The sequence below is a fragment of the Gavia stellata genome, chromosome 1 (genome assembly GCF_030936135.1).
Source record: "Gavia stellata isolate bGavSte3 chromosome 1, bGavSte3.hap2, whole genome shotgun sequence".
Taxonomy (NCBI): Eukaryota; Metazoa; Chordata; class Aves; order Gaviiformes; family Gaviidae; genus Gavia; species Gavia stellata.
In genome coordinates, this window is record NC_082594.1 from 8,157,749 (window position 1) to 8,182,815 (window position 25,067).

Consider the following 25,067-nt stretch of genomic DNA (forward strand, 5'->3'; position numbering starts at 1 on the left):
AGAAAAGCTAAGAAGATAGAAATGTGCCTGAAGCTCTGACTCCTGTTGGTCTCTGGGATTCAGAGCTGGAAGGGACTCCTTGCCGCCAGCCTTATTTTGGTGCCCAGGACCTGCTCTAGCAGAGTTAGGTACCCCAGTTCCTTCAGTCTGGCCTTACACGAGCTGCCAACAAGCATTCGAGGAGGTAGAAGAGTATGCCAAAGGTGCTGAAAATCATGTCTTAAGGCCACAACAGCCTTTCTTTGTCCTGTTTTGCACCTTGGCTGTGAAAGGATTTGAGGGGCCACATCCTCTTCTCCCCAGTGTCCCTGCAGAGTCTGGCAATGCAGAGCCATGCCTGCCCCAAGCATCTGCTGGGCTCTGAACAGGGATTGAGTCTGGACTTGGGCATAGGCTCACTTGGAGATTATCCGAAAGCATAGACATCTCCACTGTTGCATGCAGGAGATTCCTCAGCCTTCTGTAAAGGAAGGAACATTAATACAAACCCTTAAAAACAAACCAAGAAAATGAAAGATCTCAACCCACCTCACTAAAGACCAGTAATGCAATGGGACTGATAAATTAGTGGCAGTAAATAATTGCTACAGCTGCAGGAGATACAAAAATTTTTAGATGTGGCCTTGCTCTGTGGGACACTTGGGAAGATTTTTTGAAATTATCCCTCAGAGGCAGTCACATGCTGCAATGAGGGTTTGCTTAATGAATGACTTTCTGGTAAAGAAAATGGTGCCTGTATCTGTTATTTAAAGGAAGAGAAGCTCTTGCTCTTAAATTCAGGTAAGGATTTTAAGATACAGATTTTGAGATCATAAGGCAAAGGAACCTTTGAAGATAAATTAGGTTTTATACAGTTTATTTTTAAATTTTTTTTCATTTATATTTATTTCATCACTTTGTATCTTGTACTGACCTGCTTCTTTATATAGAAAAACTGCAAATTGTTCATCACAATACAAGCTCACTCTGGTTAGAGTCTTTCCATTAACTTGGTTCACTTTACAGAGCTTAATGACAGAACTGAAGTGATAAATCATAGCCATGGAAAAGAAATATTTCAGACTTTGCTAGAGAAACAGGTTATTTCTTTGCCTGATGTTTGATGGGAAATACTAAGTTAATGAGACAGAAGGAAAACTATAAAAAAGATGGCATTTGCACCACTAGTCACAAGTTGTGTTAAACAACCAAAATGAGTTTGACCCTATAAGACCAGAGGTGGGAATGGTAGAGCTAAACGTAAAAGAAATGTTTGCATATGGATGTAGTAAAACAATTTAAAGGCCACACATCTGGGAACCAGGTGCTGTGGTGTGGTCAATCTAAAAAGTTAAAGCAGATGTGCAAAAGTGATTTGAAACTCCTGTTTACACCACTTATTGCTGTTTAATGCAACACAGCACTTTTTATGCTATAGCAGCTTTTGGGTTGCTGAAGTAATCCGAATCATCAAACACAGCCCTCGATCAAGGAGACACAAGGTAGCCCTGGTCAAAGATTTTCTAATGTAACATGGGGATTGACACATACGTAGGAACTCCACAACTCCACAGTAATTGTCCCTCCCTGGCCCCTGTGAGTTTTACCAGCTCCCTGAGATGTCTGGCAGTCCATGGGCTGCCTGTGCAGGACCCCGGGCACTGGGAATTCCTCTTCCCCCACTGACTGACTGGTGAGAGTCATCACCTACATGCAGGGCAAACTGTCAGCAAACTGAAGAGTTCAACCTGATTCTCCTTAAGCCACTAGTTTTCCTAGGTTGTCACCTGCAGATATTTCAAGTGTTTGATTTTTTTTTTCCATCTGGACTGCTCTGTTCATTTTTTTAAACACTGAAAATTTTCCATGTCCTTTCTCCTGTCAGCACTAATGCAAGTCATGCAAACTATTTCAGTTTCCCACCTTCTGTATCTATTTTCCTCTATAAAAGTGACATCAGTTTTCTTTTGCAGCTACCCTGGCTCAGAAGATAGGTGCATCTAGCCAAGTGTGACAGTGGTTAGCCGCAGATCTTTAGGGAACATATAGGAACAGGGCACATATGGTCTGATCCTTTCCCTGCTGTACACCACAACTTTCTTCAAAGACAGCATCCTTACTCAGACCTTAAATCACCCAGTAAATTGTTTCCATGTTGGAGTGAGCAAATATTAAGTTCCTACAGCTTGCATATGAGGCTATGAAATACAAAAAAAGTCTAAGAATTGGTCCAGGAAAAAAAATACCGTCGATGAATATTTCAAACAATCTTTTCCACATGAAGTAAAAGAAAAACATCTCTTCAGTCAGAGACATTTGTTTGTTCGCTTTCTTGCTTGTTTGTTTTTCCATGACTACCTGGGATGTCAGAATCAAAGAACGAACTTACTTTTGGGTCTCTATTCTGTTATTCTGTAAGACTCAATTCATTTTAACGGCACAGTTTTTGTGTAAGCAAATCACAGAATCACAGAATCACAGAATCACTAAGGTTGGAAAAGACCTGTAAGACCATCAAGTCCAACCATCAACCAACAAACACCCCCATGCCCATTAAACCATGTCCCACAATGCCTTGTCCACACGTTCCTTGAACACCTCCAGGGATGGTGACTCCACCACCTCCCTGGGCAACTTATTCCAGTGTCTCACCACTCTCTCAGTAAAGACAATTTTCCTAATATCCAGCCTGAACCTCCCCTGGCACAACTTGAGGCCATTTCTTCTCATTCTATCACTAGTTACATAGGAGAAGAGACCAACACCCACCTCACCACAACCCCCTTTCAGGTAGTTGTAGAGAGCGATGAGGTCTCCCCTCAGCCTCCTCTTCTCCAGGCTAAACAACCCCAGTTCCCTCAGCCGCTCCTCATAAGACTTGTGCTCCAGACCCCTCACCAGCTTCGTCGCCCTTCTCTGGACACGCTCCAGCACCTCAATGTCCTTCTTGTAGTGAGGGGCCCAAATGACAGTGTAATTTACACTGCAGGCTTTTCTGACAAAATGTGTAGCTTCAATAGATGCTTTCTTCCATTGAAATCAAAGAGATTTCAGCCTTTATGTTTAATTTACCCACCACGGGCATTTATATGGCCACTTTACCATACTCTCTGAGCACTTCACAATACTCTCCTTAAGTATTCTTATTTTACAAGTAGGGAAAGAGGACATGGAACTAGAGAAATGTTCACACCACCTATATCACTCTATTTTTTTCATTTAACGTAAATGCTCTGAGTTCTTCCTTTCCCATAGGTACTTAGCTCTCTCCTTTACTGCCTAGGGGGTTTAGATGCCTCTGCATTGCACCTAATTTGTTTTCACAAAATATGAACAATAGAAAGCCCTCTCTACTATAAGCCCACAGTCACACCAGGGGTGCCTACCCTGCCCAAAGATGGCTGAGCTACCAGACACACTATAGTTCCCAAATCACTACAGTACAGCCGTATCAGCCATGGTGAGGTACAGCTTCAACTGGGCTATAGTGCTTTCAAGACGGGGCTAGTACCAGAGCACGGTTCTGGAGAACATCACCTGAACTTGCATGTAGCTTGAGCATCTCTGTACCATCCTCAGTTGCATACATCAAAGAACTTTAAAGCAAAGTGAATTACTTTTACCCACTGCAGAAAATGCTGTCTGTCAGACACAAAAGTCTGACTGTCATTTTATACAGAATATATATTAAAAATTCTTGATATGCCCAAAAGTGATAAATATGATCTGAGATAAACTCCTGTGGCTCAACATATTTTATACTTCAGTCCTTCTGAATAGTTATGACCATAGGTAATTTAGCTTGGAGGAGACCATCCTGAGGTTGTATGTCCAACTCCCCTCTCAAAGTAGAACCAACTTCAAAATTACATTAAGTTGCTCAGGGCCTTGTCCAGCTGAGTCTTGGATATCCCCCAGGACCGCAGAACCTCTCTGCACTGCCTGCACCAACGCTCACCATCGTCCTGGCGAGATTCTGCCCTCTCCCCCAAGTTCAGAGCAGCTGCACTAGTGATGAACTGATCCTTGAGTAATGCATGTGGATGTGGTCCAGCACTCTTCCTTAGTCCTACACAGTTCTTTGTATCAAGGACTGGATTTTCAGAAAAGTTCTTACAATGTGTTTTATGGATTTCTCTATTGGGAGAGTGGGATTTGCTCCTCCTTCCTACAGTGGAAGCAGGAGACTTGACCTCATGCATCTTCCTTGTTAATGACAAGGTTTCTTTTTCTTACAGAGGCTTTTCCCCCCAAAAGTACCTCATCAAGGTCAGCAAGCAACATAAAATAAGCAAAATTTTGTATCAGCCCATGATGAACATGACACACAAAGACATGCTTGTTAAACTGGTCTCTTCCACAACTTTCCCAGCTACCAAACCTTTTTGTAGAGGGCATTATTCAATGTTTTTAAAAAACAGAGGAAAGATATAACCTATAACCAGCATAACCTATAAAGCCAGTGAGGGAGGGAGTGTTCATTTGTAGCTGCTGAAGACATAAGCTGGATTTTTATCATTCATGCCTCAGTCTTTTATTTTCTGCACACACAAACATATCATTAAGGTGTATCACGTTCCAGCTTCCAGCATGACACAATCATTTGATTCAGGCTTAGGAAATGGTAGTAGTGTATGAGATTTCAAACTGAGTTTTACATCCTGAAATGTGCAGTCAATTTTTTAAAAATAAATTTCGCAGAAAATATTTATCTATGAGGAATATTTGAAAAGCAACTGCATCCATGGATTATTTTCTACTACATAAAATGAGTTATGGCACAGATAAATCTCAATGTATTATTTTAAGTATGTATAATCTGCTTGAAATTGGTCAGATTACTCAAATACTAAAGAAAATTATTCTTAGGAGCCTGACTCAAGAGACTGCTATTATTTGCCTAAACTTAAGGACATAGCTTTTGATAAACATTTCCCATCTAAAATTAATTGCTAAGTAGAAGTAGGGTCTCGTGGTAATTTTTTTTTTCTGCAGAGGACATGTCTTAAAATAAAGACAGAGGAATGTCTTAAAATAAAGGTAAGCTTAAGCCAGTATAGGTGGAAACTTTTCAAGGCAGGGGAAGGGAGAAAAACACAACTGGTTTTCCTGGAAGATTTATTTTTAGGCTTCTTAATGCCACGAGACTAATTTTAAATAAGATATTCAAAGGAAAGGTCCCAGTTCTGTTGCTTAGTGTCCTTGCTTAAATCAGGAATTACACACACGAGGAAATGTCATTACGGACAAAACCATCAAAACTCTGAGCTTCATTGATGGTAGCGAAAAAAAAATGGCTTATCCTAGGTCCTAGCACCATCCAAGAGCAAGGAATCAAAGCGCTTCCGTTACTGTACCAGACCTTCATCTTGTCAGCCTTGGAGCAGCTTAAGGCAAATTCTGTCAATCTTGAAGCTGCTTAGGGCAACATTTTCAAAGCGACTTAGCAATTCAAAGTCTAATCTTCCTTGAAAGTCAACAAAACCTAGGCTCAAATGTGCTTAATTTACCTTTAAAAATGGGATGCAGGAACTTCTGATGTTACCCTGAATCCTGCTGTTGAGCACATGAGAGCTGGGGCTCCCAGGGAAGGAGAATGTGCATAATGCAATGGAGTGAATGGTTAGCTGCAAGGAGCTCAGTGCAGCATGGGTTTAATTTTGTGTTTAAAGGACAGAAGCTAAGAAGTTTAGCATCATCCTCTTGCAACTTTGTTTAATAAATATTAAAATACATATTGCTGCTCTTAAATATTTTTGGTAATAGTGGTTGATCAGCACTCTTTTCTTCGAAGTCTGTTTCTAAAGATGATTGACAACCACACACAGAGTGAAACCACCAAATCTAACCATTATAAAGAAGAAACAGTCACAATATTTTGACACTGACAAGGTGACACCAAAGACTATTATTTTTATTTGCCCTTTTTGTTTGTTTGTTTCTGCTTTTGCATATTCTGGCATCTTATTTTCAAGCTTTTCTCCATGAGAAGGGGACACGAATGAAAACTGAGCTTTTGAAGTATTCCTTTGACTCCAGAAGATGGAGGTTTATAGGAAACATCATCTACCAGAAGAATGTTCAACCCAATCACAGAATAGAACTTAGTGGGATAAATCTTTTTATGATAGGTAAGGGTTGACAGATAATAGCTCAAGGAATCCACACAAGTGGTTGACCAAATAGTACATCTCATCTCATAGCTGCTGCTCTTTCAGGCAACTTCCTGTGTTATTTCCATTACAGTTTAGAAGATTTCAGCTGAATTTGGCTCAGGTCTTTGGCATTGTTCCATATCTATTGATTTCTATAATCTGAAGCCTTTAGAGATTCCATGTTTGGCCTCATGAACCAGAGGTTATGTAGAGTCACTTGACCTTTGTGCCATAAAAATACAGCTTTAGGCTTTGATAGCATTTGGATCTTTGCAAAATCACCCTTCTTTAAAAGAGGCAAAGTCAAAACCAAAAATTAATTGCATTGCTTCCAGTTGAAATCTGTGCTAAAACACAAAGGACTCACTCTATCAGCAGCCTCCCACTGACTGAGTAAACTCTTAATGAGCTCTTCAAGTTTTGGCCTAGAGACAAAAGGTTTTTATGATTTCTCAAACAGTTGCATCCAGCAGAGTTTATGGATTCAGTACATTTCTCCACATTAGGCAGAAGAATTAATTTCCATAATAATTTTTAGTGGTTTTCCATGGTGTAGTTCCCATATGCATGTGACTCCTCATTATTTCAGAAGAACTTAGTCAGCCAATGCAATAACAATGCAAATCCAACTCCTGACTCTTTCATTGCCAAAGGACAACATTCAAGGCCAAGCAGAAACTGTTACTGAGAAAGAGCTGTTGCAAACAAATATTTTACCTTTTCCAAAATGCCCTCTCTCATCAAAGACAAGCAGCCAATGTTCTGTCTCATTAATACTTACTCCTAGTTTCATCTGTCTATACTTTTTCAATAGCTAGAGAACAATTCTTTTTCAAAAATAATCTCTAAAGGTTGCAATGTATAAACAGATTTATTACAACATGAACAAAAGAGCACTTCTATGCTAGGAAAGTCTCTAGACTTCCCCATCTCTTACACTTCTTGTAACAGAAGTAAGAATGTTCTGACTGACAATGCTCCAGTATTACATGTTGGTTTCTGAAGAAAAAAAAATTAAAAACTAATATTCCATTTTGCTGCCACGATTGTCTGAATTTTGCCTGGTGGGGTGTTTTTCAGTACTAGAGGCATTGTGCTTAGTCCATCTCTTACCACTCTTTTTGTCGCCATTATGTTCAAATTATACAAATCATAAATGGTGATCATTTTTCCATAGGAAGAGGAAGGCTTTCTCTTACTTTAGTTCTCCAGATGTCTAATATCCTTTTCCAAAAAAACAAAGAAGCCATCATATATCTGGCTGGTAGTAATAATTATGTTATCAATGGGGTTCTTTTGTGTGCTGAAAATTTCCTTTTGATTATAAGCCAGTGGAAGCACGACGAATTCTGTGGGCAGCCTGGCCACAATGTAATTTTAAAAGCTCTAACGGATACGGGTCATGATTAAGTCTAAGAGAAGGCAATTGCAAGCTACAGGGTATCTGAGACAACTACCTAAAACACCCAACCACCCAAAGCAGATCCTTGAGAGCTATGGTAATGTTTAGAACTATGGTAGACCAATTACTTAAAAAAAGTATGTTCAGTGCTTTTCCACAGTGTATTCTGTATTAGAAGAAAGACACGTTTGGGAGCAGTGAGGGAGGGGGGTGGCTACAGGCTGTGCTACACAGAGTCACAATATTCCCTTTAAGTCTCATTGTCTTTGAAATAAATATTTTATTTTATTTTATTTTATTTTATTTTATTTTATTTTATTTTATTAGTTTATTTAGTTTACTTAGTTTTCCCTGGGGGAAAAAGAAATCCCTAAATGAATATTCTCAGACAGTAAATAAGTTACTATTTCTTTACAACTAAGAACTACAAATTGACTCTTTGGCTCCTGTGTCAAACTGTGCAACCCACAGATTGCAATTTCAGGTGAATTACCCAGTAGTTTAAAGTATCCCTGATTTGACATCTAGTCACTTTTCTTTTCCTTTCTGGATATGGATAATCTTAAATGTCACAACACGTGAATCTGTGCTGAGAAATGGCACCGATTCCTTAGGCAGAAACCAGAGACGCCATCAAGCAGCAGCTTCACTTCGTCTGCCTGGGGAGGAAAAAAAGCAAACCCCAGAACTTGCAAATTTCACATCATTTTGATGCATAATCCTCAGGCCAGCTCAAGGTCAGTAAAAAATGATCGCATTTCTTTAAAAAAAAACACTTAGAACAAACCTGGCCTAAGTTCTCCAGTTTGCTGTGACATTCAAAACCCACTCACAAGTTTGGGGTTCTATTGTGAAATGTCACACACAAATTCAGGAATGCTGAAGAAGCTCTCGTGAATCGAGATGCTACTGCAGATCTTCTCTGGAGTTTGTCAAAACACCTAAGCCATATCTAATCAGTGTTCTCACCCAATGCAGTCTCCCAGTTTTAAAGCAAACCTCAAAGCTGCAGACCTGGAATACACTGAGTGCAATGCAGATGTATTTAAAAGCTTCTGTGTTTATCACAGATGAAACTGGCAGCCAGTTTTTCCTAGTCAATAAGTTACGGAAGGGGTGGAGGCACATATTCACAGCTTGAAACTGGTTTCAGATATTTGCAAGCGGAAGGGGGATTCTTTTCGGCCCTTATATGCCCCGTAACATGCCGAAGAAGCAAAAAGCAGGCGTAGCATGAAATGAATTCCCCTTGTGCCAGCACAAGAGAAGACATGAAAGAGCTTCACTTTCTCAAGCCACCTTTCAAGTTCTGCTGAAAAAGCTTAAAAGCCAAGCAAAGCTGGGAGTAATATGAGTTCTGTCCACGTCCACAGCTGAAAGACTAAAGCTGTCAGTCCTTCCTCACTGTGGGCTGTGCGGGAGTTTGCCTTTAACGTAGGACCTTGTATGCTGTTGCACAGCAAGACCACAAAAATGCAACATACATTCATTGATCGATACTTTGAAAATGTTGACTTAAATCTTTTCAGTACAGAAGAACTGCAGAGAACATGAGCACTTGCTAAAGACCCAAAAAAGCCCATCAACAACATCAACATTGGCTCATAGGAGCTGACATTAAGAATCATGGTCGGATCTGCAAAATGAACAAAATATTCCCTGAGGACAAACGGCAGTCCTATTTCCTGATGTAAACACCATAAAGAAAATATCTCCCTCCTCTCAGTGAAATTTTTCTGGAACTAATACTGCTGTCTCCAATCCTTTTTTTCATTGAACTCCGTGGCATAACTCTCTGCCAAATTCCCACTAGGAGCAAAATGGTAAAGAATGACTTGGACTGAATGGAGAAATTGCTGAATGAAGTAAAGAAACAATACGGTAGCAAATGGAAAAGGCTTGGATGCGAATGTGCAATGGGATTTGGTATAGTGAAGTTGCCTTAGGGGCAGCTCCACTCCCTCAGGGTCTCCATCAGCGATGCTAACACCCTAAACTACACTGCCTGGGAGCATCCTTAGGGAGGGGAGGGGAGGGGAGGGGAGGGGAGGGGAGGGGAGGGGAGGGGAGGGGAGGGGAGAGGAGAGGAGAGGAGAGGAGAGGAGAGGAGAGGAGAGGAGAGGAGAGGAGAGGAGAGGAGAGGAGAGGAGAGGAGAGGAGAGAAGAGAAGAGAAGAGAAGAGAAGAGAAGAGAAGAGAAGAGAAGAGAAGAGAAGAGAAGAGAAGAGAAGAGAAGAGAAGAGAAGAGAAGAGAAGAGAAGAGAAGAGAAGAGAAGAGAAGAGAAGAGAAGAGAAGAGAAGAGAAGAGAAGAGAAAGGAATCACAGTATCTTTGAGTTGTGGGTAACAAGTCGAACATTCAGATGTTTTTTGTTGAAACCACATTGTTGTAGTATATTCCTAATAAAAGATAATCAAACAGTCCCCTCCCATGCTTTCAGAGGAGGTGACAATGTACAACTGGATCATCCATAGCACCGGGGCTATTCTGGAAGCCTCCAGTCACCTCAGAGTTTCCCACACCTCACAAGGAGAAGGCAACTTTTTTTGATGCTCTACACATAGGATTTACCTGTTCAGTTTCTCCAGATGGAAACGAAGTTGGGAGGAGAAGGTGAAAGTGTTTATTGACATGCCACTATGTGAAAATTTAACCCTTTTAAGAGCATCTTAATTGTATTGCAATGGCTGCTTCTATCACAGCGCTGCTGTGCTCTCTGTTGTAGCTATAGCAATGAATTATGCTGGGGTTTCTTTCATTTTCATCTAATGTTTTCTTCAAGCTGAGCCTGCAAGTGGGTGGAAATATATCTGAGAGTGCAGAAAAGACAGCTATGAAACTTGGGGTCTGATTCTGACTCTGATACTGAATTACTGTCTAAGCCCAGGGAAATGATGAAACCTCTGTGCACTGGATTTCCCATCTGTAAAAAAAAAAAGAGGGTGAGGATTAGGATAGATGTCGAGAAGAAGGAGAATAAAGTATGTCTGCCTTACAATGATGCTATAAAGCCTGATGTCTGAGACTGTCTGCTAAGGAAATTTTCAGAGAAGAGAGTAATATCCTTAAGTGGTGTAAAAGCAGATATGCTGGCAGATTGCAGAAGAGTTAGAACTGTTTACAGAGGCTGAAGATCTCTCTTACTAAATGTTGTCGTTTCGTAATCAAGTAAATGGCAAAGAGCAGTCTGTAAATTTATGTGCAAACTCCCATCTGTGCCAGAAGAAGAAAGTAATTTCAAAGATGCAAATAAAGCTGCCACACAGTACCTGAACTGTATCAAATTGAGATTACTGGCCATAGTGCAGTGATATGGGAGTTGAAGATTTTGGGTTTTTGCACTGAACATACAGGAGCATTCAGCAAAAAGTATTGCTGTGCTGTAAATGCATTAATATCCCTTGCCTTGCCAGGAAGATCATGAATACTACTAACTTACAAATGGTGTTTACTGCATTAGCTGAGGAAGCCAGGTTTCTCTGTTAAATTCCCTTTTCTGCCACAGGCTTAGCAAGATCACTTAGTCTTTCTGTATCCTATTTTTCATTCTTAAAATGCTGGTAACAATATAGGCATGGTGGGTGCCAGCAGGATGCAATATACAGGATTGCACAATGAATTGATTTGCTGTTTCCTTAAAGCTAATATATTTTCTCCTATGACAAACATTTATTACCCTAGCTGCAAAAATAGGTGTCATTTGGAATAGAAATTTACTGTGCAATGCAATTTGGCTTTTGGACATACCTCAGATGCTGAAATATTTACACTAAGCAGAGGGAAAAAATGCCCCTGTTTTAGTGGTCTTCACTGCCATGTGGACATCTCACTGCATGTTTGGCAGTATATTGCAGCTTGGCACGGGCAGTATTTTCATTTCAAACAATTTTTGAGCCATGAATTTTGATGCTGTTGTGAAATGCTTGTCTCATATTTTACTCTGATGTGGGTTCCTAAAAATGATTAAGAAGCACCCAAGCACAAAAAACCTGTTAGGTTCTGTCCAAATTACTGCTGGGATTAGCCTAGTGTAATGATCACTTCTGAAGTCTGGAAGAATATAAAGGAAACAAGACTGACATAATCTTGAATATTTGTGATACCCAGCTTGTTCTAAACGTTTGCACCTTCTGCTTCACTTCTCAGAACAGTGTTTCTTAATTTTCTATAAGCAGGAGGGTTTCACCAAGAAGATATCAACAATATTTAGGACTTGAATAGCACTTTTCACTTTCAAAATGTTGTACCGATATTAAACATTTTGCCCAAACTCATGCAAAAACTGGGAATTGAGGAAAAAAATTTAAAGGTGTTAATGGAAATTTGGTGCATATACTTTAGGACTTTGATAATCACAACCACTCCTATTGCTATTTTTCTAATAAGGGAGCTAAGGTGGCCAAATCATTGATTTCACCACATTTCTTTAATTAGTTTGTAGCAAGCTCTGTTCCCTGTTTCAGTGTTTTATTCACATCTCACAGTAACCACCGGGCTTACTATATTTGTAACCTCAAAATGTGTTACCTATCCTGTGTAAGCCAGGGTCCTGTTTGTGAAATGCACTGTCTAGAAGATACTGAACAGGAATTTTTCTGATGCTGATGTGATCACGACATTGGTGACAGCTCTAAAATAAAAGTTAAATAATTTATAATTATTTCCTCTGTAATTAAAAATTTACTATCCCAATTAAAAAGTAGAATTAATCAGCTGACTGGAAAAAGAGCCCTTACTGCCATAAAGAAAGCCTTGTAGAGCTCTTGGTTCTGTCCTATATGATCCAAAAAGGGCTGAACAGTGGATGCAAGCAGCTAACTGAGGATGTAAAATACCTGAAAGAAGAAGAACTGCTCTTTAAGATGTGCTTTTATCAGTTGTGGAGAAAAAAGGAGAAGCTGTTAGTATCCAAGGCTGTCAGATAAGTGCCATTAGAAAGCTGTTAGGTTATTGAGATTATTATTCTTTAAAATTGCGGTAAAAGACACTAAAAATGAGTTACGGCTCAGTGCCTTGAAGAACTGCCCAAGCAACCCATGAATAAGCAGACTCAGCCATATGAAGACATAGAGTCATGTTAGCAAGTTCAGAAAGCTCTTTAGCTCTGCTGAGCAGGCTCTCCAGTATCTGCACTATGTGTGCTTGTATTGTGTGGCGATACCTCTAACTAATCACAGAGAGGCACTGTGACATGTCTTCATGGGTTAAATCCTCTGGCTGGTTTGAATAACACTTCTCTGCTGTTTCTTTTAGACATCTCGTTTTGGAAGAGTACTTGTCTGGGGGAGTTACAGCAGTCAGGTCCTGATTGTGCTGGTCCTTCTCTAACGGAAAGGAAAATATGGTGCTCATCTCTCCAAGAGGAGTGATGGGTGCTCTGTGCGAGGGTGGGTCTCTTGCTGGACTGGGTTGCTTATGTCTTCTGCTCAACACATAATACTCTGCAAAGATGCTACTACATTTTAGCCTTTCCTCTGATATTCCCCATGGCATGGCAGAACCTATCTAAGGTATCTAACACACCTTCGTATGTTATCCGGGTAAAGAAGCTTGCATAGACCAAATAGACTTTGCTGAGAGCTGAACTTGACTCTCTGATGGAAGTTTCAGTGCCTGCAGGATGCAGTGCGGTATCCTGTAAAACTGGGCTGTCATTGTCCAAAACCATGAAAGAGCAAAGCAAAAAAATGCATCTTTTTCTGTCTGCCCTGCCCAGTTCCTTTACCAAATGAGAGGTCTGGCCGCATTCATTTTGTATCACTTCGGTTGACACTCAACAGGTGCCGATGTGTTATTTTTATATACATCTGCAAGACTGAGCACAAACAGAAATGGGTGCTGTTCATCAGGTGGAAAATTAGAAATGACATGTCAGTCTCTTAAATAAGTAAAACTGGAGCTTGCAATTGGACATGTAGGGATCCAAATTGTACTTACAGCCTGAGAAATGAAGGGAGGAGGTGAGAATGAGCGTGCCTAGGTCTCTCTATTGCCCAAGGTAGTCATGTTAACTTCTACATGCATACAGTGGTGCCTAGAGTGAAGATCTCCATTTGTTTTATAGCTTGGCCAACAGCCAACTTGCAAAAGTATGTTTTACAGAGCCAGCAATGTTATCAAAGTTGTAAGCTTAAATACGGTTATGTTATCAACTTGAATCTGGCTCTTAATTTGAAATGTTTAGGAAAGAGCACTGAAATCAGCTCTCATATCATTTTCATTTACTAATAGAGTAATCAACATCTGTAGAGCATGCGGCCACAAAGTCTTTCACTCAATGCAAAGTGTGCTCAAAAATTCTCTTGTCTGAGATGTATAATCTCATTTTAATTAGCATTGCACATGATTACTCCAATCAAAGAAAGTCGGTGGCAAACATTGCCATCTGCATTCATCGTTAACATCAGCTAGCACGATAGCAGTCAGTGATTTTAAGTTAATATGTGGGCTCTGAGGTACAAATGTCTGTTCAAGGACAAAGAACACTGCCCTACTTTCTTTCTACTACTTCGCTCTTGAAACATACCCTTCATCTTAGAACTTGCCAAATATGGAGCATTTCCAGTTTGACATGTGTTTTACACCTGGGATGTGACAGTCTTGCATAGTCTCTGCAACAGAAGATATTGTCATTTGTTTTGAGGAATTTCATTATGCGTGGATTCAGGATGGTATCACATCTGCCCAGTATTCAGCATGGTTGCCAAGTGTATGGTCAGGGTTTTGAGATGTTGATAGGCTTCTGTGGCAAGCTACACAATTATTCGGTGAATTTTTAAGACAACAAATGTTCAATACGGTGATAAAACTGAGATCCCTGCATGCTGATAAGGGCAATAACCAACAGGGTGATATGTTGTATGCCTGTTAGTGTGCTGCCATTTGTCCAGAGAGAAGGTGTCATTAATCGGTTAAGAAGAGGTGACTGATGATACTTAGCTGCTTCTGGATTTCTATGCTGCTTCATCATATATCCTCACAGAAAGTCTTATTTGAGAAGGCAGAAGGTGACCTGCTACGGATAAGAATCCTTTATGAATGTAAATTTTCACTAAGATATAGCCAAGTTTTTAAAGGATTTTCACTGCTAAGCCATTAAAATTTTTCAAAGGTTACATGCAGTCCACGAACATTTACCAAGAAAGGCACAAGCATATCTAAGCTCATGGATTATGTAAAATTCAGCAGGATTATTTATTGTCTTCATCCTCAGAGAAGGGAATTATCTGGGGTTTCCTGAAGATGTTAGTACATGACTGTAAACTCTTTAAGAGAAGAAATATTCCAAATAGCTTTTTTTCTCCTCCTGAACAAGACCTTTCGTGCAGAATGAGTGCTTATGAGAGCTTTGAAATTATTTTGGTTGCATAGTTACAAATCTGATAACTTTTTTATAAGTTCTCCTCATTACGAGAGGTAGCCTTGAGTGTTTTAAATCTACCCATAAAGCTGCTATAATCATTCTCTGCAATTACACTACAATGCACAACAATTAATTACATCAAATCCTTCTCACAGAAGTGTTTACCAGTGGAGAGATTGCCACAGCTTTATTTCTGACAATAAAAGAGTAGGAATTATTATACACCTCTTGGGATTTTACTGATCTAACATTTCCGTAGTCAGGATTAGAATCATATTATTTTCCCTATAGGAAATAAACATCCCTTCTTGACAGGCGTGATCTTTAAACAATATTTTACATGGGAAAAATATTCCCATGTATTTTCTCCTGTAAGAAACCAAGATCTGGATTTTTAGCTAGGTACCTCCAATGAGCGACCTGCACCCATGGACGGCCTTGCTGGGTTTCATGTGCGGGGTCTTTCCCTGAGAAGCTGGAGTATGTCTACTCTGAAGACTGCTGATGTAGGTGCCAGGCATAGGACTGGACGAGGCTGAGAATTGGCATCGCTGTAGCTTGGTAATACAGAGCTCAGGGCAGGCTGAAGATCTTTCCCAGGATCTGGGTTGAATACTTAGGCAGTAGGTTCATGCTGAACTATGCCCAGCCACAGTTTGATAGCCAGGTACCTTGAAGCTAGCTCTTAATTTGTGCTTATGGAGTCCCTAGACTTATATAGACAACCTGTATTAACATACATGTCCTGTACATAGGACTTTTTCTTCTAGGCATACCCAAGGTAGAGGTCCACTTCAAACTGGTGGAAAACACCTTCAACATCAAAGGATGATGTTGAGCAGGTGCTATAGCACAGGGGGACTGGACATGGACATGGACATTGAAAGCAGTGCTGCTGTGTGCACCCTGAGTGCATTTGGAGGGGTGTGTGTCAGACTAGCCCTACTCTAGTCGGGGCATCTTTCAGTTCAGTTTTAGATTTCAGGAATCCAATCTGTGCAACCTAGCACAGCTCCAGGACATGAACCAAAGCACTGTGAGTGGGAATAATCAAGAGATTCCCTTTGAAAGCTCACTTCTGGTCTGAACTAGATGCTAAAATCGGTGCATCCGTTCACCCAAAGAAATGCGTTACCCTAAGCATGGTTTTGGTCCCTTGTATTTAGTCCTCCCAATGCACGCCTGTCTGTGAGCCACCCCCCTCTCTGAGTGTGTGACAAAAGGACAAGCTCAACAGCCACAAATTGCTGTTGGCAAGGTGACAAGAGGGGCTTCTGGCTACCAGGTTTGTTTACCAGATACTCTGATATGGTGATTGTTATTTATTAAGTGAAACAGTAAATACCATACTTTACTGTTCAGTTTCTCTTAAAAAAAAGAGGATTCTGTAAAGATTATGTCACAGTGGAAAGTTTTCCTCCAAGCAAGACCTTTCCCTTTGGAAAGGAGCAAGGGTTAGCTGTAATGTAAAATACGACAAAGTGTTCAGAAGTAGATGTCCCCAAGACTGATACAATCACCTTGCTTCATATCTTTTATTTCTTTTCACAGAGCCATGTTTGACTATGACAAGAGCAAAGACAGTGGCCTCCCAAGCCAAGGACTCAGTTTTAAGTATGGAGACATCCTTCACGTCATCAACGCCTCGGATGATGAATGGTGGCAGGCGAGGAGGGTCACTCTGGAGGGAGACAGTGAGGAGATGGGAGTTATACCCAGCAAGAGGAGGTGAGTGTTGCCTCATTATTCCTACCTTCTTGGCCATGATGTTAAAATATTCCATTTTATTCCAGAGACAGGGTGCATCAATCTACTGAAAAAAAGGGGAAAGAGGAGGAAAATCCCACAGTTGTTATTTCAAGAGTTGGAAGATAAGATTTTTGCTATGAGTTTTAAAGCGATCAGGCTGTTTAACTGTACTGAAAAGAAACGCAAAAGGTCACTCAATTATAGTCAGTTAGTAACTTCACAAAGAAAGGGGGGAAGGAGGAGAGAGCACCATCTACTAAAGAGCTTCGGCAGAAAAAGGAATAACCAGAACCCAAGTCTGGGAATTCGCTCTGAATTTGAAGTAGAGTTTTAATGTCAGGGTGATTAGCCATTGCATCAAAATGCTTAGGGATGTAATGAATGTCTTGACATTTTCAAATCAAGACTGTATGTCTTTCTTTTGAGAGAGTAATAGAATTAAACTTCTCAGCCTGTGTGATGTAAAAAATGATGCTAAATTATATAGTGGTCCTCTTTGGCTTCAAAATCTGTTAATTTAATCTCTGCCTGCCTGGAAACTGATGGATAATCAATATCGCAGTAAATTTTTCATGTAATGTAGATGGAGGAACTTTCATCCACTCTCCAAGCTAAATGTGAATCTTTGTTTAGCTGTGATGGATTCATGCTGACTGATGGAGAGAGAACAGACATCTGAATCTCTCTCATTGTTTGTATTGTTTACTCTGTCTAGGTGCTTTTGTAAAATTGGCCACAAGTCTCTGATAGTATCAGAACTACCACACAAATCAGGATTACTTTCTGCCTCTGTTGATAGTTGCTCTAGAAAGGTCAAGAACTTGAAAGGGTAGAAGGAAAATGAAATCTGTCAAACCTCATTACATTTCTCTTTTGCAGCAATGCTCCCATACTGCATACAAACTTTCTATTCCTAGCTATTTCAGCTTTAGCATTAGTATAAAAATGATCATGCCCATTTTTTACAGTGGGGAAATGGGACGTTTGATGCTCTACAGAGCGCCTGCTGCTGTTTTCGAGAGAGTTGGCCCAGGTGCTAACAGAGCTTATGGTACTCCTTGTTTTAAATCACATAAAAGTAAACTGAAAGGCCATCAAATACCTCGTTGACATAAGCCCTGCAAGGACCTTGTTTTCTCTAATCATGACCATGTTTGAATAGCAACCACACCAGGATTTTCAGCGAAAAGCAATTTTGGAGTTGTATAATAGATAGAAATAAAAACTACATTATAACTTTTAAGATGGGAAAAAGGTGCCCATTAAACCGATTTAGTCTCTAGATATTGAAAAAGGAATACTTGCCTGCTATTAATTGCTACAGTAAATACTGTTGTAATGACATTAGATCACACATGGGAAAAGAGGAAATTCTATTCAGTTATTACTGAGGGAAGTATGTGCACAAAGCTCACTTGCAGTGTGTACTATGAAAAGCTACAAAAAGCTGTCATACATAATGAAATATCTATAGGGGAAAGTAGGGCAAAGCAAAGCAACAGATTAAGATGTGGAGTTGTATCTTCTGTAAGGTGGAGAGTATGTAAGTGCCTAAAGCTTATTGGGTTACCTGCACAGTGATGTTTTCAAGAAGGACAAAAGACAGAGGCCCTCTAGTCAAGGTGAGACCTATGATAAAGCCTAGGAAAAAGATGTGGCTTAGGAAACACTGGGAGAAAAGAGAAAAAAAAAAAAAAAGATAAAAGAGACAAGATGAATATAGATTGGTTAGAGTCTAAAAAGAAGAGTCTTGAATTTGAGAAGATGCAGGTATAGTTACCATTCTCTCCATTTGTCATCCTGATTCTGCACCTGGGGAGGAATATCCCCATGCATCAGTACAGGTGAGGGGCTGAGCTGCTGGAGATCAGCTCTGTGGAAAGGGACCTGGGAGTCCTGGGGGACAACAGGGTGACCATGAGCCAGCAATGGGCCCTTGAGGCCAAGAAGGCCGATGGCATCCTGGGGTGCATCCAGAGGAGTGTGGCAAGCAGGTCGAGGGAGGTTATCCTCCCCCTCTACTCTGCCCTGGGGAGGCCGCATCTGGAGGACTGTGTCAAGTTCTGGGCTCCCCGGTTCAAGAAGGACAGGGAGCTGCTGGAGAGGGTACAGCAAAGGGCTACAAAGATGATTAGGGGCCTGGAACATCTTTCTTATGAGGAAAGGCTGAGGGACTTGGGTCTTTTTAGCCTGGAGAAGAGAAGACTGATGGGGATCTTATTAATGCTTATAAATACTTCAGGGGTGGGTGCCAGGAGGATGGGGCCAGTCTTTTTTCAGTGGTGCCCAGTGACAGGACAAGAGGTAACGGGCACAAACTTGATCATAGGAAGTTCCATCTAAACACGAGGAGGAACGTCTTTCCTTTGAGGGTGGCAGAACACTGGAACAGGCTGCCCAGAGAGGTTGTAGAGTCTCCTTCTCTGGAGATATTTCAAACTCGCCTGGACGCATTCCTGTGCAACCTGCTCTAGGTGACCCTGCTCTGGTGGGGGGTTGGACTGGATGATCTCCAGAGGACCCTTCCAACCCTGTCATTCTGTGATTCTGTGGTTCTGTGAATCTGAGCAGTCTGGAAAAATCAATGGCATCTGACTTTCTGTCTGCATTAATGTAATGGTGTGATGATACACCTGAGCTGGGGTGGGGGAAGGTTGCTATTATTTCATAAAAGGTTTCAGTTGTACAAGGCTATTTTTTCCAATGTATTGAAAAGTGAGTTATTTCCTTTCTGTGGATTCTGGATGATGCCTCAGAGCCAGTGAAGACTGATGTGCTCTTGCCAGAATCTTCTGTGGTCATTTACACCACCCAAGGGGAGGACGAGCAATCAATGCATACAGGGCTGAGCAACAGAGAATACAGCTCATGAAACTTGCCAGAATGTACTAATTCAGAGTTGAGTCTCCTCTGCAGGTGTGAGTTATTGAGTATGAGAGGCTCAATCTGAAACAGAGTAGTCCTGGGATTCATCTGACCAAATGCAGGCATCTACAGCACGGAAATCTTCATCTAAACAGCTTAGTCCAGGCTGCTATACCTCTTACAGTTTATATGGGACTATTCCTGTAGGCATTGCATTATATGTAATACAGCATACGTAATAGCTAGCAGTAAAATATGCCTTGTGATAGAACAGGAGGAAAAGAGCATCTGTAGCTGTTTGTTGGGCTGTGACTTGTCCTGCAAGCCCAGCATCCTATGATGTTGTAGGTTGAAGAGATTTTATATTTGTCTTGTACTTTTCAATCCCCCATTCATTTCCGTTCCTTTTCTTTAGGTTTCGGAGTCAGTTTGGGGGCGTTGGTTTGGGGGGGGTTTGGTTTTCATGTTGTGTTTGGACTCCTTCCTCTGCCTATACATATATATGCAGGAATACTATTCTGTGGGACTGCAACACTTTTTGCACTTTGGTTTGGGGGGAGACTATACAGATCCAGGGATTATTAGTGCCAGGGTGAGTCTTTTAGGTCTCTGATTTGCTCAGTTATCTCTTGTCCAGCAACAGCTAATACACAATTCCTGCATTTTTAATAAGTGAGATCATCATAGAATAGCTCTGAAAGCCAGTGACCACTTCAATTTTACTCTGGTGTGTATATATATGTGTGTGTGTGTGTGTGTGTGTGCAAATATATAATTATAGGTATATATACCCACAAGGCCATAACAAGTACATTATATTACTTCTTTAAGGCACTGTGTAATGGTAATTGCTTTCCAAGTATCTGGTTTTGCGTTTTTTTACATCTTCTTAGAGGAGAGCCCTTCAAACAGTGACATTTTAGCATGAGCTGATAAGAGACATTTTTAATGATAAATCAAGACTCCATACTCTTTTCCTCCTCTATGATGTATGTGATCTACCAGAAGAAATCATAATTTATAATTATGATTATAATTAGGGGAGCTGCCACTCATTATTCTCTCCAAGATGTTGGATACATTACCAGACTTTACCTTTCAGTGATTCAATAGAGTTTGAAAGCTATTTGTCATTAGATTTCAGTGCTGCTGCCAATGTGTGGACTTATTGCCTTGTTCATTGTTAAATGAGGGAGTTTTGGAGGGTAGCTCTGCAGCTAGAGGAGGGTTCAGGCTGGATATTAGGAAAAACATCTTTACTGAGAGAGTGGTGAGACACTGGAATAAACTACCCAAGGAAGTGGTGGAGTCACCATCACTGGAGGTGTTCAAGGAACATGTGGACGAGGCATTGCGGGACATGGTTTAGTGGGCATGGTGGTGTTGGGTTGATGGTTGGACTTGATGATCTTACAGGTCTTTTCCAACCTAAGTGATTCTGTGATTATCTGTGCAGTGTGTTTATGCGTGTGAATTGCTCCCCTATCATCAAAAGTTATTATTTTATACTAGAATGACCAACAGAATTGGATTTACACTAGATTTTTGTTACATTTAGATTTATAGATGTATCAATTTAGATTAGAATTTCTACATATGCTGGGCTTTTGATCACAAGAATTTTTATTTGCCTCATTGTCCTTCCTACTGTCTGGACAAAAAGAGCAAATTCAGCTTCCCGTAAAGGGCAGTATCAAGCTGAGCAGCCTATGAATAAGATTCCCTCCCCACAGAAACACTCACATACATTAAAGTGAAACAGCAAAAAGAATGAAACCAATGTGCATAAGTTAGTGTATTAAATTCCTAGACAGATGCTCTAATTCAGTAGTAAAGAGATTTTAATTTGCTGTAGCATTGATTTTACACCTCCAGTTCTTTTCGCTTTTTCTTTGTGAGTCTCTGCACACAGAAAAGCTCCTACATTGCAAGCCCCACACAACAGCAACCTCCCACTTCATGAATGTCAAGCTTCAGTATTTTCTATGACATGTGTATATCTGCTTGACTTGGGTCTGTGGGTCTGAAAGTAATTTAATCTGCGATTTCACACAGATTGCCCCAGAATGGCCAAGCGTAAATTCTCACCACTTTTACTGAAATATTTACACTAATCTTCCTGTTGTCTTTAAGATGTGCAGCCACAAAACTGCTCTCAGACTGGACATCATTCTAAGATATCCATTTTCAGGTCGTTTAAGTACATCTGACTGCAAAATATTACGCCACTTGTATCTCTGTTATTCCCAGCTGAAGGTGTATGATGATACCAGGCTGATATCTGTGATCTCAAAAAGACAACATTCTCCCCACAAATACATGTGCTCCTTTCAGAGCAAAATGGGGGGAAAAGTACATAAAAACCAATGTTTCACAAACATTTAAGGACAAGGACCAAGAGGTTTTCCCAGCGCAGAAGTCCCTGTGGGCAAAATGCCAACTTAAATTTGTTATTCTGCTCAGCTTGGCAGAAGGGCATGTTTATCCACTCAAGTGAGTTTTATTTTTAATGGTCTCCTATAAATTGTCTACCTTTCTAAACATCCCTTAAGACCTTAATCCTTAGATGATAAAACTTTTTAACATGGCATAATCATGTAAGCTTTGTCTAAAATAAGTTACCTGACTATACTTGATAATCTAATTGGAAAAAATAAACCTCTTCCTGCTCTCTTGCAATGATGGAAGAATTTTATGCTGAAGGAAAACAGCCCTTAGCTTTTAAACAGAATAAGGTTGTTCTACAGTTTTATGAGAATTCGCTTCCTAATGGCATTAGGTCTACTCTTTTCGTAAAATATTGACCAGGTGCTGAGCTGCTCTCTATAAGCAAATCACTGAAAGTGGAGTGCTGAACAAGAGCACATTCTCTGCTACTGAAAAATACATGTTCTGTTGAAAAAATGCCACTTCAGGAATGCTCAAAAATAATTTGGAGAATGGGAATCTCTTGGTAAGCTCAGACCTCACATAAACAACGCTAAGCAGTGCAGAGTATGGAAGCAATAAAAAACTACAGACTGAGTCCACATATTTGGACTATAAATAGTAACATGTATTTTCACTTATCTTTCACTTGATGGGCAGACAAAAAAAGTATAACGCCCATGACCTGGAAATGGTGAAGCAAGACAGGAAGAAACATGTTAACAAAGATGCAAAACATAGCAAGGTCTTTCAAGTATCCATCTTATGTTGCATTCTTCTATTTGATAACTCTCCTTACTACAGTTCTCACGCTGGATTTGGAAATAACTTTCATTCTGCAGAACACCTCAGTGCCAAATCTGTGCAAATTAGGCTACTGTAACCACTTTGTTTGATTCTCAACATCAGTTTGTAGTCGGCATCCGTATTCTACATCCGTGATGAACAGTTACTGAAGATGAAAGCAAGTCTCACTTGATATTTTACATCTCCGCTGTGAAGACTGCTCTTAGAAAGGCACTGACAAAATTCCCAGTGATCCATTAACTTCCAACAATGGAGGATCACAGTTCATGTCTAGTTGAGTTATGCTTGATTTCTTCTTGTTTGCAGTGCACATGAAGAACTGAAAGCCTCATTTTGGAAAATCCCAGAGGCCCATTTTCAATAGCAATATGTGCCCAGAAACACAAAGGGAGACAGACGTTGCAGTGCAGTGGGTGCTGCATCCCAGTAATAAGTTCCTCAGAAGAGGAGCCAGAAGAGAACAGCATTCCAAAGAACTGAGATCTCGACCTTGCTAGCGAGGAAACACTGAAGGCTGAGGTGTATTTTCAATGTACCTCTCCACTCTTGTAGCTATACGTGGGAAGAGGAGAATGAATCCTGACCATTTTTTAAAAAAAGGGCTGTGAGGTGTCTACTACCAAGAAAGGTTTCAAGAGAAAGAAAATTTCTCAATACTCAAGAAAATGAGTATACAGGAGATACTCCAACTGTCCAAGATCTCAGATGGTCTTAGACCATTTCCCTGAACACAGCAGTATTTCTGCAGGGAGCTACACTTGGAGAGTGGGTGGAAAGCGGGACATGAAATCCCCATCAGCTGTGCTAGGCGATGCTGTTTCCACATGGGGCTCAGAGCATTTCAGCTCCCAGGTCACGTTTGAATGCTGGATGTAGGTGTCTTTGAACATTTCTCAAAATCTCATTGAGTTGCAGTGACCCCCAGGCACTTTTGAAAATGGGACTTGAGCCATGAAGTAGTTTTGGAAATCATATCTGTGCTTTCCTCCATCCCTTAGGCATAGCTCTATCAAGAAGAGATATAATTAGAAAGGGGCATGGGAGCAAGGTTTGTATCAGGCAAGTCAGGGTTGCAAACTTGGGCCTCTGCAAATCTGGCAGATGGGAATCCTCCCCCTTCACTTCAGTTTTTTGCACAAACCCCATAATCCTGCTTTGTGCAGCAGTGGTGAATGAAAAATGGATACAGTTTGAAGGGAAACCTTTCTTGCTTTAAAAGCAATTTCCTCAGCTGATTGGTCAAAACGTTGTCCAAGGGCTGGTAGGTTTTCTGTCAGCTAAAGCAATGTAAAGAATTTACACTCGTGTGCTATTTAGGCATTCACAGTGTCAACTGCTGCAAAAAAACCTTTGTGCCTAAACTCCCTTTTTCTTGGGGAAAAAAGGGAGTCAAGTTTCTTTTTCCTTAAATATAGTCATTACAAACCTGAAGACTCAAAAAAAGTGCAAAAAGTGCTTGAATTAGTGTTCCTTTAAGAAAATGTATTTTCTAAGAGCTGGATCAATGATGCTAAAGGAACTGACATTCCATACTTTTTATCTCCTGCATTTTAGTTCCTTTTTTAGCTCTGTCTATGGCAAAAGTGTCCCGCTAGCTCAAATGAGAATTACAGGAACATCTTAGTTCACTGCGGTCCTGCACTCTGACCGCCTCAACAAAGACTAAATCTTTGGAGAACCAAGTTAAATTCTAACAGAGTTCTCCAGAGCATGTAAAAACCAAAGCTTTTCAGACATTCAGATATCGGGTTGATTCCTTCAGGAAAAAGAGAGGAATATTCCTGATACCAGAGCAACCCCGTGCCGCATTTCAAGTCCCAGACCCAATACATGAGGGCAGTAGAGCACCTGAGCTGAAGTGCTTTAAGTGTATGTTTTAAACTGGGAAAACTATTTATTTTATCCCAGCCTTTCTCTGACAGCTAACCCATGTCATTGACACTTCGGGCAGCAACAGTAATGTAATCACCCTGAGACACATGAAATTTCAGCTTGGAAGTTTACAGTTCAGCTAAACTATAAGTAACCGAGAACAGTTTTACTGTGGAAAGTGTCAGGAAAATTTGAATGGGAGGCAACACTGTGTGCTATCCTTAATACAGCCCCAGATTATGAAATGTTTGTAATATTCAGCAGGCATGCTGAGCATGTATGAATGTTGTTGGTATGTTTGCCTGGAGAATTAATGGCACTTAATGACATTATTTATATACTTCTCAAAGCAATGCAGAATGTTTCTGCAGCTCCTCATCTGTCTGCTATGCCTGTAGAAAGCAGCGATGCCTCCATGGCTGCTAATGCAATTATGACAAATTTCATAA

The 25,067-nt window shown here is 40.5% G+C and overlaps 1 protein-coding gene across 7 annotated transcripts in view; it reads left to right on the forward strand.

Annotated features, from left to right (window-relative positions):
• DLG2 (discs large MAGUK scaffold protein 2) overlaps positions 1-25,067 on the forward strand; it is a 660,722-nt gene that overhangs the window by 589,287 nt on the left and 46,368 nt on the right. For all 7 annotated transcript variants that reach the window (XM_059823460.1, XM_059823481.1, XM_059823437.1 and 4 more), the window contains one exon: positions 16,450-16,626. In XM_059823460.1, coding sequence (XP_059679443.1) covers positions 16,450-16,626 — 177 coding nt within the window. The remainder of the gene's footprint in view (positions 1-16,449; positions 16,627-25,067) is intronic.